At 34.8% G+C, this 18501-nt stretch overlaps 3 protein-coding genes across 4 annotated transcripts in view; 1 reads left to right on the top strand and 2 right to left on the bottom strand.

Annotated features, from left to right (window-relative positions):
• Positions 1–107: 107 nt before the first annotated feature.
• On the top strand, positions 108–5651 carry LOC113515674 (uncharacterized). The gene is made up of 7 exons (XM_026899937.3): positions 108–401; positions 508–712; positions 1439–1512; positions 2147–2230; positions 2712–2828; positions 3433–3558; positions 3895–5651. The coding sequence occupies exons 1-7, from the start codon at positions 231–233 to the stop codon at positions 5557–5559; spliced, it is 2442 nt and encodes an 813-aa protein (XP_026755738.2). The 5' UTR covers positions 108–230; the 3' UTR covers positions 5560–5651.
• Positions 5652–6216: 565 nt separating this feature from the next.
• LOC113515384 (contactin) lies at positions 6217–12537 on the bottom strand. The gene is made up of 3 exons (XM_026899570.3): positions 8918–12537; positions 8653–8838; positions 6217–7233 (listed from the first exon to the last, which is right to left on the bottom strand). Exons 1-3 carry the CDS (start codon positions 12356–12358, stop codon positions 6922–6924), a joined length of 3939 nt encoding a protein of 1312 aa, XP_026755371.2. The 5' UTR covers positions 12359–12537; the 3' UTR covers positions 6217–6921.
• Positions 12538–13931: 1394 nt separating this feature from the next.
• Positions 13932–18501, bottom strand: part of LOC113515352 (uncharacterized) — a 76746-nt gene continuing 72176 nt past the window's right edge. For both annotated transcript variants that reach the window (XM_026899521.3, XM_026899522.3), the window contains 4 exons: positions 18213–18379; positions 17925–18136; positions 17341–17531; positions 13932–17221 (listed from right to left, as the gene is read on the bottom strand). In XM_026899521.3, coding sequence (XP_026755322.2) covers positions 16997–17221; positions 17341–17531; positions 17925–18136; positions 18213–18379 — 795 coding nt within the window. In that variant the 3' untranslated portion in view covers positions 13932–16996. The remainder of the gene's footprint in view (positions 17222–17340; positions 17532–17924; positions 18137–18212; positions 18380–18501) is intronic.

Raw genomic sequence — 18501 nt, 5'->3', positions numbered from 1 at the left:
AAAAGATATAAATTAAACAAATTTTGAAAAGTAATTTCAATTTTTTTTTCGTCAATTATTTAAATAAGTGGTTCGAACTCATTTGACTTTTAAAAAGAATTCAGTAAATTAAATTTCATCATTCATTTGTTTAGGCCGTCCGACATATGTGAACTTGTCATGCTTCATTTGCTTGAACGTGTTACGTGCAACGATAATTTACATATATTTTATGGATAATATTACCTGGAATGGCCCCAATACGTTACAGTCTCCATTACGAGGATTATTCCGAGCATTTGATGTCTAGATTTGGAAAACTATTGCAAATGCAGTCACTGGTGGATATGACACTGATGTGTAGTTCACACACTCTACGTGTTCATAAAGCTGTCCTCGCTGCAAGTAGTGCTTACTTCCAGGTAATTATCTCAAAACACAATATTAAAACAAACAATATAATAAATATTGTTTATTTTTAAATAAAACATTTTAATATGTCGTTAACATGTTCGCCATTTTCATCAGGAAGTACTGCAAAAACAAACTGGAGAGCCATTAATCATTTTGAAAATGCGCTTTAGTGTATTAAAGTGTCTGGTCGAATTTATGTATTGTGGCAAAACCCAGTGCTTAGAGGAGAATTTAGACGAGTTAGTTTCTGCAGCACAATTTCTGAAAATCAAAGGCCTTTCGAAAGTGACGAAGGAAGGTCTTGGTATAACAAGCACTGGTTAGTAATAACTACAATAATAACTATTGATAATTGAAATTAAAGAGGTGATATTACGTACTCATGTGAATTACAAAAAAATAGATGAATTGGCAAATGTTTTTATCGTTTTCTAGTATTAGTTTTTTTTTAAATGGGTGATAATGGATAATACCCCGCCTGCGCTGTAAGTATATGCTGGCGGGCACCAGTAATGGATGATAGATGACAATGAAAGCAGGTCAGTTAGCCTATCGTGATGAATTCCATTAGAATTAACCACGATGGTTTCCAGGGGGAACCGCGTGGAGGTCGACCTAATAGGGTGTATTTTACTAAAAATCCCTCCCCTCCCTCCACTTTCTAGTATTAGTTGGTAATAAAATTCTATATAAACTCTGTGAACCGATGTTTTTTTTATATCTTATAAAACAAAAGAAACAATCGATTCATATCAAAAAGTTTGTAACTCATTGATTTGCTGGTTAAATACTTAAACATACTTAAACTTAAACTACCTAAAATGACTATAGCCGTATCCTCCTTACCTATTGCCTTTTATCTGTATAATAAATATTTGATTCATTAATTAGATTAGTTAAATCAATATAAATAATTTATTACGGCGTACAAATATAAACAAAACTAGTACCTAAGTAATGGAAGAAATATGAACTTAAAATTTTTTAACAAAACAAATATTTCTATGTTATTCAAAATTACTGGTGGTTTTTATTTTTATTTTAGATGAACTGCCAGTTTTTACTCCGCCAGTAGTCATAAACAGACCTCCACAGTCATTTATTGATTTACATACACAAGTGAGTAATATTTATTCAATTGCTTAAATCATCTGTCTTAATAGGTTGCTTTGAAATTGTGATTAAATTAAAATGCTCCCGTATTCAGGCAATATCTCAGTTAAATTTCTAATAACTAATGTGAATCATACTGAATTCGTCAATTAAACTACCTACCGTTTAACCTACTGTTATATACCTACATCATATATCACGCACCTATTTAACTTTGGCGCATGCCAAAGAAGTCCACAAGAATATATGATTAAAACCGATATAAATAATAAAAAAAAATTCAATCCTCTAGAATGCCTGTATATATACGTCACAACATTTTCAGCGATATCCATGTTTTTGAAGTCTATAAAGTTGTCAGTATCCTTGGGGTGGGCTGTTATCTTTATTGTTCAACACATTTTCATAAAAAAATATATAAATTTATTGAAACACTGGCTGTTTGTCTACGTGTATCAATATATGAAATAGATATTCTGTTTTTAAATTATGATATTGCTACCCGTTACCAAATATAATTCAAATCTATTCAGCCATTTAAGTATGATAACAACATTAAAAAAACAAGGATTAGGAATTAGGAAAATCGATATGTATCTTGGTACATATGTGGTTTCTGAACATATTTTTATTGTATAAGGACATCGACCCGAAACCACCACCGCCAATACCATCAACGACGAGTACGAACCAATCCGTAGACTCCTTGGGACGCACTAACAAGGTAATAAATTAATCTGCTTGCTCTCTTTAAAATTCACTAATTTTCGAAACAGATGATTATAATAATTGTGATGTACATAAAGTTCTATACTTTTTGTACTTAATTTTTATTTGTACCCTATCTCATTGCTGCTCGGTTCTAGAAAAATGTGGTCACAAGCCCTTAAAATTTTGCCTCCCTCTATGTGTTTTGTGATACCTACAGAGTCGCCATTTGTCTATCATCATATCTCTCGCCATCAACTGAGTTAGAATGTCGCCGCCAAATTTCTGCGTTCCAAAAGAATTTCCTCTTGCGAACATTAGTCACACTAACACACTACTACATAGCTTTTTATCGTAATTTTGTTTCCCAAAAGCGCAGCGGGGGTTTTTACAATTGTCGCAAATTCGCAATGTAATATCTAAAAGCGGCAGTATGTAAAGCTGTGATTTACACCTCCAATTTTTACAATTATTTACTCGATTATTGAACCTTTTAGGATATGGTGGTGCGTATCCCGTTTGATATCGAAAATGGGAACAGTGGATCATCTGGGATGGACTACACAGAGGGACTAAGAGCTATCAAACCAAGGCGTGGGCGGCCTAGCGTAAGGGTCAGTTTACAATAAAATAAAAAGCTTTTTATAAGACGGCGTAAACAAATGAGTCAAGTTCGCTAATACAATAGTATAATTGTTCTGATGAAATGGTTTTTTTATGGGTGATAATGGAATAGTAATAATAATACCCGCGCTAACGGTATACACCAGGTGAGGATGAATCAGGTCAGTTAGCCCATCGAGATGAATTAAACAAGAATTGTTCACGATGGTTTCCAGGGGGAACCACGTGGAGGTCGACTTCCCTTTCCCTTTCCCCCTGATGAAATGGTTCTAGTTCACCATACCATATCATTTCACCAGAAAATCTTATTCTCTTCATCAGAGAATCTTATTTCCAATACGACCCCACCGAGCCATGTCACGCGATTCTCAATTATCTAAAGCTACTTAAATTACGCGCTACTAACGTAATTTTTAATTTTTAAACTAATTGCCTATATGGTATCGATATTTCCATGGATGTAGAATTATACTGAAACTTTTCTATTTTGTGCGTGTTATTACAGAAATTTAGGCATTCCATCTTTGTACTCGGTAATCTCACTTTCCTTTAAAGAAACACCATAAGCTTACGTATACTTAGTTCTATTTTTAGCAACGATCAGGTTGGGATAACTCTGGAGTATTGGGACGGGCCGCCGAACGTGCTCTTCTTCGTCGAGAGCAAGATTCTCGAAAGGCCATACATCAGCTCAAACATTTGCAAAGTAGACATATGCAGGTGAATTATACATTTGTAGTTTTTAGAATTCTTGTCGTTAAAACATATAACATCTCTATTACTAGTAGAAAATTGTAGATACACTTGGTTAATCGACCATTTTTTTGTAATTATTCCAGATACCCTAGATAAAAACGTTTTAAAACTCAAACATGCAAAATTTTAATTATTTTATAAAATTGCCCAATAATTAGTAAATTTAAGGCTGTTATTAGAACATTAAAATGTAAGCAAGCCAAACGATCAAATTGCTTCCGAATGCGTACGCTTCATCAGAGATTACAGTCGTGAGAATATTTTACAAACTTATAAATTTGAAATTTAATATAATTTCAGGATTACATGGATAGAGTGACATTGTCACAAGCGGTTAATAGCATTTGTGGTCCCGAAACATCAACATCACAGAACTACATGGTTATCGACAATGATCTTATAAATATGGATCAAGCGGTTTCTTCGAATGCCCTCGACCCCTCTATTGGATATAGTAAAGATAATATGGTAACTAACTCAATAACTTCAAGTTACTCAACAACACCCATTTGTAACTCTATAAATGATACTACCAACAGCGGTATTAGCACTGCTATGTCGCAGTATGTTAATGCACTGAAAAATGCTGGGTTACCTACAGATCTACCAATTTTGTTTGAATCTGGAGACGGATCGTACATTAATGTTAATGAACAAGTGCTTCTAGATATGGTTCAGAGTAGTGAGATACAATATGAGGTGATAGAACAACCAAATATAATAGAAAAAGTTGCGGATCCGAGTGAAATCAAAAGCATTGACGATCTCTCTAAATCCATAGAAAGAGGAGAAATGCTTTTAGGTTCAAAATTTCATGCTTCTACAACTAGAACTCCTAAAGATACAGACCAATTTAGTCAAGAAGACGCCATTAATAGCTTGAATGCTATTTTACCTGATAATTTAGAATCATTTACTGAACAACAAAATTATGTTGTTATGGATCCTCGTTTGCAGGACAATAATAGCTCTATAGAAACTGTCAATACGCCCGATTTTTCATGTATTGATGGGGACATGCAATTTTTTACCAAGTCAATGAGCGACGATATAAAAAAATATTATGAAGAGCAACAACTAAATGACACGAGAGATACGGAGCAATTATGCCCTACAAGTGCTAGCTTAGATAGCAACTTCAATATGTCCTTATTAGATACAAAAACAACAGATTTGACCGACAATTTGAATCAACAGTATAATTCTGATTTAAGAAGAAATGTGGAGTGTTATGATTTTAGTTTGCAACTACCACAATCTACAGAATTTAAAGATGACGCATTAGACTGCTTAATATCTACACCGAAACAAACAGACGTCGACAATACAACTTTTGAAACGAATGATCAGCTGGATCAAACTGCACAGGAAAGAGATGAAATTATAAAAGATTTAATGAATATAGAAGAAAGTATAAGGTTGTCGCAAAATAATGTAAACAAAGTTAACGACGATTCTAATATTAAAGATTTCAATGACAGTTCTCTCAGTATGGAATTTGATACTGAAAATTTAAATACAACGAAAAGGAAAACAAATACAGACAGCACTGCTAGTGACTTAAACTGGCATATAGATATTGATAATAAGAGGTGTGAAAGAGATGTTGAAAATAACGATATGACTAATAATGTCAATCATGAAGATAGTGATACTTTGATGACTGTTGAAAACTCTGTAATTGATTTGACTGAATCTATGAACGACAATTCGGAACAGTGGGATAGTGTAGCAAATAAATCAGACAATGTAGAGGAAAAGGAAAATGAGCAACCAAATGCGAAAGACGATTGTAAAGCTTTGGAAAATGATATACCGTTCGCAGTGGGATTACTGCCTTTAAAACAAACACAGCCCGTAGAAGGTAATAGTCTACTGAAAAGAAAGAATTCGATCGATACAGAGTTATTCGACAAATTAGATACAAAGTGTTTAAAGCGTAAAGTTAAATATAAGAATTTGTAATGTCTATTTATTATTTTATTTGTTGATATTTGTTTTGTTATTATGGATAAATAGAATAAAATTTAGTTTTGTGTAATAAATTCTAAAACAAGTCTAAATTTCATATATGCACCTAATTCCTATTTTAAGCCAGTTACATACGTATTTTGTCGAAAAACCTCGAATGGTAAGAAAGCACTAGCTCTGATGTGGGAAAAATATGGGTTCAAACCTTGTCTACCGGGAGGAAAGGGATTGTTAGCAATGGAGTTCGACATTGCTAGCAATATGCCCTATCACGTCAACCTCCACGTGGTTCCCCCTGGAAACCATTGTGAACAATTCTTGCTAAAGTCGTCACGATGAGCTAACTGACCTGCTTCATCCTCATCTATCATCCCTTACTGGTGCCCCGCCGGTGTATACCAATAGCGCGGGTGGGGTTGCCATTCCATTATCACCCATTAAAAAAAACCTTGTCTACCTAAACATGTATCATTTTATATCTTATTCCACGAAATTTTCATAACAATTGCTAACAGTGCCATTTCGCAGTAACAGTTGTAATTTTATTTTGCAATTTAGATACCGTCATTTTTATGTTATCATTGGTTGTTAATAGTTTTTTAAGCAAAATCGCCAATCAAACATTATGAAAATATAAAAAAATAAAACATCTCTTGTCATTGTATTGATATATTTTATTAAAAACAGTTCTTTATGTAAAAAAAATTCAACATTTATAAGGCAATTTTACACAATATTTAGTCTGTTTACAATAACAATGGTTAGTGAAGTATATTGCTTTTGTACTATATACACACTGACTGAATATAGCTTATATACTATTTAGATCAAGAAAATGGCTCGGATTGGCGGTATTACACAATAATAACCTGAGATTCATCTTTTAACAAACCTAAAATGTTTGTGATATGGACTAACTCTAAGAGACTTTACACTATTTTGTTAAGTATTCAAATATACTTAAATTTATTCATTCTTAAATTACTTATTGTCAATAAAGACATAATAATAATAATATAAAAAATAGAAAAGTCTACATCTAAGTAGAATATCACTATAAATAAAAAATAAAGCCGCTTGTGCAATACATCATAAGCATCTCAAATATTTAAATATTAAATTTCTGGTCATCTAAAGAAGTTGTACATATATTAGTTGGTGGGTTATTACACTGCAGAAAATTAAAAAGAATAAACAATAATTAAATTATTGTTACTAGAAACAAAATGGCCGGACTACATCACAACCTAACATAGCGTTAAGAAATATACAGAAATGGAATGTAACATTTGTAAAGTGCTTATTAATCATAAATAAAAATAATATCTGTTAACTACAAGCTAATATAAAGAGACATCACGACAAGATCCAATCATAACAATATACAATGACTGACACAAAGACGGTTATTCCTATACCTAATCCCTTATGTCTACCTGCGGATCCTCTTACATAAAAACCATAGGCATCACTGTGGTAATCTCCCATTTGGAATGTGATAGCTGGGGAAGACATTCTGCCATCACCTCCATTAGAGTAGGCCAGTACGCGAAGGTTGTAAGTCTTGCCTGGTGTCAAACTTGTGACATAAGCCTCCAGCTTGTGTTCCACTGCCACAAGAGTGTCATTTGCAGTACTCATATCTTGGTCAATTTCCCATACCCTCACCTGAAACATTTCAATATTACATGACAAAATTGACAATTTTTAAATCTAATCAGAACAGTTCGTGAGAGTTGTACAAGATTTACGTTACTATTTTCATGTTGATCAGTTTTTCATAATACAAATAAGTTGGCGGCCCTCTTGAGAGAAAGTGGCAACCGCTTTTTTTTTTCAATGGATGATAATGGATTGTTAACCCCGCCTGCGGTAACGGTATATGCTGGCGGGGCACCAGTGACGAATGATAGGTGAGAATGGAAAGGCAGGTCAGTTAGCCTATCATGATGAATACACCTGGAATTCGATAGTTTCTAAGGGGAACAACGTGGAAGTCGACCTGACAGGATATATTGCTAGCAATGGGACAGGCAGTATGTTATTCTTAGTTTCTGAAGCCTTCCGCTAGAGGCGCAGTGAATTTATCAATAGAAAGTAATACAAATTACTACCGTTAACGCTAAGTAACGTAACGTAAATAATGTCTGTATTAATTTGCTTTCTTTGGACTTGAACACTTTGCTTTCTGAAGGAAGTTCTCAAGTATTAAATTTTGTCAATTCTGAGTCCGTTTTTTTAATAAAATTCCTGTGTAAACAAAACAAACAATTATACACAGCAAATGCGTAAATCAAACTAGAGCATTTACTAAAGTCTTTAGCATACAATACAATAGTATTTATGTGGTCCTTATTAATTGGCATGAGCCATATTGATCAATTGGTTCATGTGAAGATTGATTGATCAATTGGCTCTAATGCTGATCAATATTAAAATTTAAAATAATAATTCATTTATAATTATAAGTTTTTACAATAAAAATTTCAATGTGATATCAAATTGAAATTTTAATTTTAGGCAAAGGTTTAGAGATATGGCACCTCAAAATTGACCCTGTTGCCTTTGGCTTTTTTTCCAGCGAATTATTTCCTTACAAATACAACAATAGATAGAAAACGTCCACCCCATACAAATACTCATACATAGGTACGCATAAATGTCTCATTCAAAAGAAAGCAGTGGTCACTTTAAATCACTTAAAATTCAGTATTTAAGGGGCCTTTCATTAAATAATCGTAAAGCATGATCTTCTGTAGCAGTGATTCTCAACTTTTTTTTTATTGCGGCACATATTTAACGATTTCAAAATTTGGCGGCACACAAAGAAAAAGATAAAAATTATTTACTTACTACGACACACTGCATAAATAGTTTATGACAAAAATTTTAAATATTTGCAAAATTTGGCGGCACACTTTTAAAATTTAGCGGCACACAAAAGTGTCCAGATACTCCAATACAATTTTTTTTGCAATATTAATAAAGGAATTATCACAGTGTAAGTATGGAACCATTATGTTTGACATATGGATACATGAATTGTAGATATATGAAGATTTTCAAAAGTTTAAGGCTTTTATTTACCTTGTAACCAATGAGTGGTTCCTCTTCAGTAGTGGGCTGCACATACCGCCATACGACACGCACTGTGCTTGGGTTGACGGCCCAAACATTCACAGAGGCTGGGGGCTTCTGCGGCGCCTTACGGAAAGTCCGCTCCAGGTAGCGCTCGCTCTCAGGACCTTCTCCCGCTGAATTGAATGCCATTACCTGAAAAAAATATTTTGTTATACTTAACGTGTGATGATTTAATCGTTAAACATAGAAGTACTTCAATTATTAAACTTGCCTTTACAAAATAATAGGTATCCGGTTGTAATCCTACTATAAGAGCCCAGTTGCGCGTTGTTCTTGATAAGTAATAGATGCATTCTTCTTCTTTATTTGCTTGCTTCCAATACTTTAGTCGATGACCTATTAATTTGCCGCGGAGCCTATCGCGCGACTGGTCAATAGGATTCCAAGTTACGTTCAAAGCCGTCGAGTTGTAGGACAGTGCGTAAACTTGTTGTGGTGCCACTTGCGGCATATCCTCAGCAGAATATATCATGACGACGTCGCTTTCAGGTCCACTGCCCATGTCATTAATAGCTTGAACTTTAACTTCGTATGGTGTAAAGAAATAAGTCAATGATATATGAACAACATGCATTCCAACATTACCATATTCTTTGAGCAGTAAAGACTGAAATTCCACTTCTGCCCCTTTACGACGCCAGAATATTTTATAATGTATACCAGGTCCATTCTGAAGTTTTAATGGTAAGGGTGTCCAAGTGATTGTAAGATCACCAATCTTACCACCTCCGCCTCCAACGTTGGCTGGGGCTTGGAAGGGTTTGTCAGCTAAAGTTGAGAATTGTGGACTCGGTGCTGAAGGCTGACCTACTCCTAAAGCATTTACGGCTTGAACTCTAAACTCATATACTGACCATGGTAGAAGTGTTGCAGACACAGTCGCACGTTTACGTCCATTATTTCTGTCGATTTCGTTAACATTCGGAACATTATCACTAATCACAATCCATGTAGAATTCCATTGAGTGCGACCTGTGACAACATAACTTATGATTGGACGCCCATTTGAATTACTATCTGTCCATTCAAGTGACACTGATGAACGCTGAATGTTTAATATTTGTAAGCCTCCTGGAGGTCCAGGTGGTCCTTCTACACGTAATATTGTACGGGACGAAATTCGACCAATTGCCGACTTTACGACACATTCATATTCGCCAACATCGGAAAGACTTGCGTTGTAAATTGTAAGTTCACCTCCATCCATTTGAATTCGTTTATCAGCATAGAAGTCTGATGGATCTCTAATACGAATCCCGTTATGGTTCCACAAGAAAGCTGTGTCTAATATAGGATCAATATCAGCACTACAATGTAAAAAGACCGCTTGATTAACTTGACTTGTTATTCGAGGAGGAAGACGATCTATAAATCTTGGTGTCCGCAATATTATTAGTCGGCCGCGACTTTCATCTGTACCATACTGATTTTTAGCAACACAAGTGTAGACACCCTCGTCATCTCTCGAAAGCTGTCGTATTATTAGATTACCAGTTTCAGTTATAAATCTTTTCCCACCTGCTCCTATCACTATATTATCTTTTTTCCAGGTAAAAGTCGGTTTGGGTGCAGCTTCAGGATTGCATCTAAGTGTTACATTACCTCCTTCAGACCCATAAGTTTCCGATTCTAGAGGTCTTTTTTTAAATGACGGTTTCAAAGACAAAACTCGCAGTTGCCCTGTTGAAAACCTGGATCTTAACTGATTTTTTGCTTCACATTGGTACATACCTGGGTCTCTCTGAGGATCTAAATACTTAATTATTAATACATTATCTTGAATCACATAGCGGTCTCTATCTGCACTTTCTAGAGTATCCATGGAGAGCTTTTTTCCATTTTTCCACCAAGTATAGTTAACATCAGGAATGCCAAAGGCTTCACAATTCCAATGTAACTCACCCTTATTGTCAACATGTTTATCAGATAAAGGAATAGTAAAATTAGGTTCAGCTTGTACTTTTAAAATTACAGAGTTTTTTATGCGTGCCCTATCATTCTTGACATCACATATATATTCACCCTCATCTTCCACACTAACATTGGGTATTGTAATGACACGGTCAAAATTACTAAAGCTTGCTTTCCTTGGCATTGGACCATTCTTTCTAGTCCAATTATATGATGGCACAGGATATCCAAAAGAAACACACTCCAATCTGACCTCTTGGCCAACAGTAGGTGCTTCTGGAAATACTTTAGGGAAGTTATTTGGAAATTTAAGTTGCTGATAATCAGAATGTGGATAAACATAAAGAGGGAAGAATGGACCATTTCGGCCAATATCAGAAACTTTGCTCATAACATTGCAACTATAGTTACCTCGATCAATTGTCTCTAAGGCAGAAAAATAAAGGCCACCATCGTAAGAGACAAAGACTCGTTTATCTTCCTCAACAAGATTAGGGAAATAATCTCGAGCCCACAAAAAGTTTACTGAAGGATAGTAGGAAGGAGGATCACAAAACATTACCTTACCCCAGTATTGATTTCCACTTTCAATTGGTCTTTTTTGGTTAAATTCTCTAATGAACCCAAATGATAAACGAACAGACTCTGAGCGTATTGTACCATATTTGTTAGTAGCTGTACAGTGATATTTAGAATTATCTGTGTCTGCATCTAAATTAAAAATCATCAAAGTGCCACCACTAAGTATAAATCTAGTGTCAGTTAGAGGATTAATTTCAGTATAGACAGGGCTGTCTACTTGATAATCTTCTCTAAACCATTTGTATTCAGGAGCTGGATATCCCCCAGCAATACAAACCAACTGAACATGGTGATTTCTCATAGGATCACATATAGTGTCCACAGGTTCTGTAATAAAATAAGGACCTCTCGGTATCCTCTCGGGATCAAATGTATCCAAACCATAAGTAAAAGACCTCTCCTCCTCGAGCAGATATCGCAACCTCTGTGTTTGTCCTTCACAAATAAAATGAGTATATGCAATACCATCCACAGCTGATAAACCCCAGCGTTGATCTTGTTTTGAAAAATGATACACTAAATAATCTCGAGGAATCAAATTATAACTTGTATATACAGACTCACGATCTTCAAAAAAAGCATTCTCTAATCCAGTCAACTGTGATCCATCACCATCATTAGCCCAATGACCTGGTGATTGTTGGTGACCTGCTATATACCAATCTCCACGTTGGGGATCTATTTTGGTTAATACTGTTAATATGAAGCCATGTTCTTCTGGGCTGTTCACTGCGGCTAGGTCAGCTTCGTAAGCTTGACATATCTTGCGCGCTTCGTTTCGAGGACGACTAGGAGATTTGGTAAATCGGTAGCATGACTCTCTGTAACGTAACCAATGTGGAGGACACCTGTACCTCTCTTCGTAATCGAGACCAGCGTAATAGCCGGCAGTGTCCTGTGAATCAACCTCGTTGATGTCATCACCGTAAAAGTCGGGGTTATAAGCGTCGGACGACTGATAGAATGAACTCTGAGATTGGCTATAATCATTTCCGTTGACGGGAAAACTGCCATAAGGTACCTGAACATTTGGTCGGTAAGATGTTCCATTCTGGTTAACAATATCCTGTTGCTGTTGATAGTTCGTGTTATACGTATTCTGCTCCAACACTTGAGTCCTTACAAAACTGGTGACGGCGAATAAAATTAAACACCTCATTTTAACGAGTTGTAATTAGACTATGATTCAAATATAAAGTATAAAACGTTTTAGATGTTTATCTGTCCCATTGTATTTTAGAATTAATTTATAAAATCTGTTTTTATTTAAAAACAAAACTGACAAAGCCTCGCCCTAAACAAAACCGAAACCGAAGCGAAGTATTGTCAGTAATTCATAATTCATGTCAATCACTATTGTCAATAATGACATATTCTCTACTTAACTGTCAACTGCTTAACGCTGTGTTCAATTTACACTATCTAATCAGAGAAATTCATTATATTTACAGTAATGAGATATTATTAATGATAATTCAAATTGTTAATTGAGGTATTAACGAAATTAGTAATTGCCGTCAACAGCCCCTATTGAATCATTATCTGATTCTGTATAGGATTTTTTAATGGATGGCATTCTATGGATGAAATAATAGATATCTAAATAGAGGAGATAGTAATGTTGAGGCTTAAATTATGAAGTGTGTACGTTATATTAAGATTATTACTAAGTTAGATTGATACATTGGGTATTATCCTATCAAGTCAGGACAACCACGTGGAGGACACGTGGTTCCATCTGGAAACCATCGTATTGAATTCCATACCTACGTATTCATTACGATAGATTATCTGACCTGCTTTTTCATTTTCACATATCATGTCACACTGGTGCCCCGCCAGCATAGGCGGGGTTACCATTCCATTTTTATTTTTAATAAATTTTATCACGATCAACATACCATGCATACCATACGGAAGACTTTGTACAAAAAGCTTCTGATAGTACATCCGATTCGTATTTCTGCTGTGATGTACCTATATAGTTGCATGGCTGTATTTCGGTTTGAACGGTGGGATATGGCGTAAATATACTGGGTACAGAGGAATAACACCTGAGTCCTTAAGAATGACATCGGGGCAGAATGAACGGGGAGAGGGATATCATGGGCGAAACAGTATACTCTGTTATGTTCATGGTACTGCTCATGTCTATAGGCGACGGTTACCACTTTCCATCTGGTGGGCCGTCAGCTTGTTTGCCATTCTATATTATATAAAAAAAGAGTAAATACAGAGGCTCCGCGTTATATGCTTTGAATACCAACGTGGTTAATTTTTATTTATCATCTCATACTTGTGTTCCGCCAACATATGCGCAAGAGCAGGTACGGTTACCCTTTTCATTTCATATTATTAAATAAACATCACCTCAGAAATAGCAATGCATAAATAGTTCAGAACTCGAAGTTATCAGAGAACTTTGTAGGAAATCGTCTCCATGGGCATCTCTGCCTCACTTATATCTGCCTTCTAGTAGCACAGTTCGTACGGTTTGCTGTGTTCCAGTTTTGTGTTCGAAACATACTTTAATTTTATACTGAGTAAATAACAATAGTGAGTACCGAAGAAAACAATGACCTTTATGAATAGGCAACATAGTGTAGTGACATTCATCTATGCGATAGTTACTATGCTACTACTTTTCATCAGGTAGGCCGTAAACTCGTTTGTTTGCCATTTCATTGTATATAAAAATGTTACGGGAAATTATTAATAAATAGAATACATAATTCAATGACCACATTTTTATTTTCATATTTATCAACAAGAAATATGTGTCAATAATTATAATAATACTTATACAGTAGGTACTGCTAATAACAGGCAGGTATTACACAACTTATTTATTCCATTCTGAGAGTATACACACTGTATATTTCGTAGGTTCCATTTATTCCAAATGTTTTTTTAATAATTTTATACTTTCTTTTCCATACGCAAGATAATCCACCTAATAATATGTCATCACAGATTAATAATGTACTTCTTCGTTTCTGATTTTCAAAGTTAAATAAATAGGGCGGAACATGACCATTAACTACAGAGTATAAAATGTCTACTATTTATTTATACAAGGTCCCAAAATAGATATCAATGTATTGCATATATATGTGTATCAAACTAAATTATCGATTAATGAAATATCTGTGTTGGTAGGTAGCATTTTACTGTTATTAGTCAGAAAAGTTACATTATAGCTTCAAAATAAGTTATAAAATAATTTGTTTACAATTTCCATTAGGTAAGTATTTACAATGTCAATATAAATTTGCGATATGCATTTTTAATAATGTGATTCAATAAATTTTTCTAATTTCTTACAGATAAATATAGGTATATAAATAAAAACATAACTTGTCTTCAAGTAAAATAATGATTTTACAGAAATAAAGATTATTTGCAAACGAAATTAGCAAACATAACAATGAACAAATAATTGTTGTCAAAAATACTAGCATAATCTCAAAACAAATAATTATTAATAAATTTCTATGTATATGGTCTCCTCTTCAATAACATTGAGAAGTGATGTATGTATCTATTAATGAAACAATAAAATAAAAATACTGGAAATCCCAGGATTTTAAAATTTTAGGGAACATTTTAATACATTTAATTGCATAAGATACAAATTGCACTTACTCCACACTACATATTTTAAGTACCTACAGCAATTGTCTGCTAAGGCTTGGTCCAACCCTGTGACTGATACATTCGCTTCCACATATTTTCATATAAATTCATCTACACAATGTTCAATTTAAATGTCCGCACGTATACTATTGCACATATAGTTTAAGATTATGCTAATGACTTAAATTAGACTGTGGTAACTATATCTCGTAATTTTATTTACTAATTTTAATTAATATTACACTAAGATAATTGCCGTAGCACAGATAAATCTATTCATTTAACTAACTCATTAAACCGTACACCAACGCTAAATAGCACCCATGAGAATAATATACATTTAAAGCAATATATATATATATATGCAAAAACGCTTAATAAATTATTTACAATATTTACATTATTATGTTGTTCGATAAATGAAATAGTCTTTCAACTATTAATAATTAATCTCGCACCCGTTGTAATGATGGAGTGACAAGATTATGTAATGGCTGCCTTAACATAAACAGTCTCATGAAACGAATATTTATTACATTGTTCTTAAATGAGATACGTCTTGTTTAGATTACATTAATCAGTCGATCTAGATGAAGATCTCCTTGTTGAGCTATCCTCAATTGCCACATCCGAATTATTAAATCATGCTCCAATTGCTAAAGATATTTTATTCATACCACTTTGTATAATTTGTGATACACTCTTCATACATTACATGATATTATAGGCCAGGGGTGCTCAAATTCAATATTGTTAGACGTAGATCGATCAACTCTGAGAGACTATCGGATCATACTATAGGATGTATCGTAGCATAGATACAAGAAGAGGTAAAAAATTCGCGGATTGAAGGGATTGGTGGAGTTGGTTTACTCATCCAGGTAGTCATTTGTTAAGCACCTCATTAAGAGTATATATACCAAGTTTGAACCAAATCGGGTCATTAACTTTTGAGTTACCGACCTGCAAACAAGTGAATCGGGAAGAAATCAGGGAGTATGGAAAAAATTGAATATCGCGCTGTTAATATGTTCCTCATCAAGCAAGGAAAATCCGCTTAGGCGACTTTTCAAGAGCTGTTAGCAGTTTACGCGGACTCTGCTCCTAGTAAAACCATGGTTTACAAGTGGTATGGTCTTTTCAAACAAGGAAGAGAGTCTATTGCAGATGACTCTCGCTCCGGACGGCCAATTGAGGCCACCACACCGGAAATCGTCGCAAAAGTAGAAAAACTTGTATTAGAATATACCCGGCTGAAGAAGAAGCAGCTTGCAGCAATGGTTGGAGTAGTTAGCGTAGAGTTAGAGTACATGACTAAGGCCAGTACAAAATGGATTCCAAGAATGCTCACGCCACTTCAAAAAAGTAAGCGTGTCGAGTGTTCTCGCCAGTTTTTGAAGTTTTGTGAAGAGAGTAGGGAAAAAGTAATGGCCCGGATTTAGCGACGATGAAGAAGTCAAGTCTGCAATTTCGGCCTATTTTGACAGCCAAGATATTTTTTCGATAATATAAACAAATTATTGGAGAGATACGAAAAATATATTAAGGTTAAAGGATAATAAATTGAAAAGGAAAAATAGTTCGATGTTTAATTTCAACCTCCTCATTCCTCGAACTTTTTGACCTCGCCTCATATTACTTTTCCGCACAAGATTCATTTTTTTTAGTCACAAGTCAAACGGTCGACCGCAATCGACTGTTTGAGCACCCCTGTTATAACAATTACGTGTTACTATCACCATCCATTGCATTTTTTTTAATAGGTGATAATGGAATGGTAACCCCGCCTGCACTATCGGGATACGTTGGCGGGGCACCAGTGAGGGATGATAGGAGACGATGAAAGCAGGTCAATTAGCCCATTGTGACGAATTCCACTAGAATTAACCACCATGGTTTCCAGGGGGAACCACGTGGAGGTCGACCTGATAGGGTGTATTGCTGGCAATGGGTCACTTAGACCCCATTACTAACAATCCCTTTCCCCCCATTCATTGTGTTATGTAATACTATAAAACATTAATAATATTTATAATGTTTTTTTCTCAAAGAATAATAGAATAAAACTGTCTCTTGATCCGTTATTAAGACAATTAAAGTCATTCAACTTTATAATTTTGAAGTGCTAATTAATCCAAACTCTAGAGTTCTGTCACTAGTGTCAGCTGACAAGAATTGTCTCGATCTTGAGCAATTGCCTAAGCTTGTCGGTTACTCTGACAAGCGCTACTTTCGAGGCGCGTACATTGACTTTTTCCCCTGCGCAAAGAAGTTGATGACATTGTGCTCTCTCCAAAAACTCTTGTGTTTTGATTTCTCGTAGCAGTTCCTTGGGAGATCCAGATCCACAATGTATTTGTTTTAGTAGACTATCCTTTGATTTGATCTGAAAACGTAAAAATAAATTGCTCATATGAGAATCTTTCGCAAGTAAATCATAATAAACTACAAATGCACGTCATTTGCAATATATAGTTGCTGCCGCTAATAGATAAAAAAATATACCTGTAACAAATTAATAACGTCCTGTAAAAGACACCACAAGCCATCACATGGCTGTCCTGAACCCGACCTCAGACTATAAAACGGGGGCAGCGGAGCCTCTGTGCATTGTATTTCCATCGTAGAGTCAGGTGGTGGCGGTGGAGAGGCTGGTGGTGGTGAAGACAATGGGTCACAACCATTTTCTTCATGATCTGTAACAAATATGTTTATAATAGTTACACCTATGACTTTGCTCGTTCGTATGACCATAAAAATTAAAATGCTATTAATTTTCAAATCTCTTGATAATTAGTTGATTTGTAAAGGTATTAATTTCTGTGGTAGAGATACCAAAAAGTAATAAACAAATCGTGCTTATAGAATTAGTAAAGATTTGCAACATTTATAAATACCAATGCTACAAATTAACGCTGCAACATGAAAAGATCTTCATGATCTACATTAAGGTTCGATTACATTTTTCATATCATAATTAAAAGCATTCTTCCTCTAAAATACACTCTGCCATTAGATTATGACCATTTAGATTCAAGAGTATTAATTCCTTAAGCGCTTATTCTATGATATTTATTTTGATAACTTACCAATAACCTCAGCTGGGTGAGGAAACCTCCATGGTTCGACTGCCTGACCTTGCACATCAGCAATATATAAACGAATAAGTTTCGCTGATTGCCCTTCAGCTAATTCTTCCGGCGTCTGACCAGCATATGTTCCCAGTAAAGGATCGGCGCCATATGATAGAAGAAGGCGTATTACTTCTACGTGACAGTTCTCGGATGCTTCATGAAGAGGTCTGTAAAAATATTACCGTAGGTATAATAATTTAAATAATTCTTTTGTAGTGTCTAATGAAGAAATTTCAATATTACCTTATGCCGCCCTGTGCTGCTGCTGATACATTTGCACCATATTGTAGTAGCAGTCGTGCGATTCTGACGTAACCCTTTGCAGCTGCCACATGAAGCGGTGTGAAACCTGCATTATCTTTAGCTGAAGGGTCAGTTGACATTTTTTCCAAACAGTAAGCCACGCAATCCTAAAAATGAATAACAATAAATTAATATATAATTCCATAAAACACCGACTTCAATATTGATAAAATTTTAATAATTTTGATTAAAAAAATATCACAGGTATAACATACATATAAAAAATAAA

Source organism: Galleria mellonella, unplaced genomic scaffold, assembly GCF_026898425.1.
Source record: "Galleria mellonella isolate WM207_F2 unplaced genomic scaffold, CSIRO_AGI_GalMel_v1 utg173, whole genome shotgun sequence".
Taxonomy (NCBI): Eukaryota; Metazoa; Arthropoda; class Insecta; order Lepidoptera; family Pyralidae; genus Galleria; species Galleria mellonella.
This window is presented reverse-complemented; position numbering and strand designations above follow the sequence as displayed.

What these genes read in the sequence shown, in the direction of transcription:
- LOC113515674 (XM_026899937.3), top strand. Translation starts at nt 231, where the DNA reads ATGGCCCCAATACGTTACAGTCTCCATTACGAGGATTATTCCGAGCAT. An exon ending in CCTTGGGACGCACTAACAAG is followed by an intron (nt 2,231 to 2,711) that starts GTAATAAATTAA and finishes TGAACCTTTTAG; the next exon opens with GATATGGTGGTGCGTATCCC. An exon ending in GTGGGCGGCCTAGCGTAAGG is followed by an intron (nt 2,829 to 3,432) that starts GTCAGTTTACAA and finishes TTCTATTTTTAG; the next exon opens with CAACGATCAGGTTGGGATAA.
- LOC113515384 (XM_026899570.3), bottom strand. Translation starts at nt 12,358, where the DNA reads ATGAGGTGTTTAATTTTATTCGCCGTCACCAGTTTTGTAAGGACTCAA. An exon ending in ATACCTATTATTTTGTAAAG is followed by an intron (nt 8,839 to 8,917) that starts GCAAGTTTAATA and finishes TATTTTTTTCAG; the next exon opens with GTAATGGCATTCAATTCAGC. An exon ending in AACCACTCATTGGTTACAAG is followed by an intron (nt 7,234 to 8,652) that starts GTAAATAAAAGC and finishes GAAATGTTTCAG; the next exon opens with GTGAGGGTATGGGAAATTGA.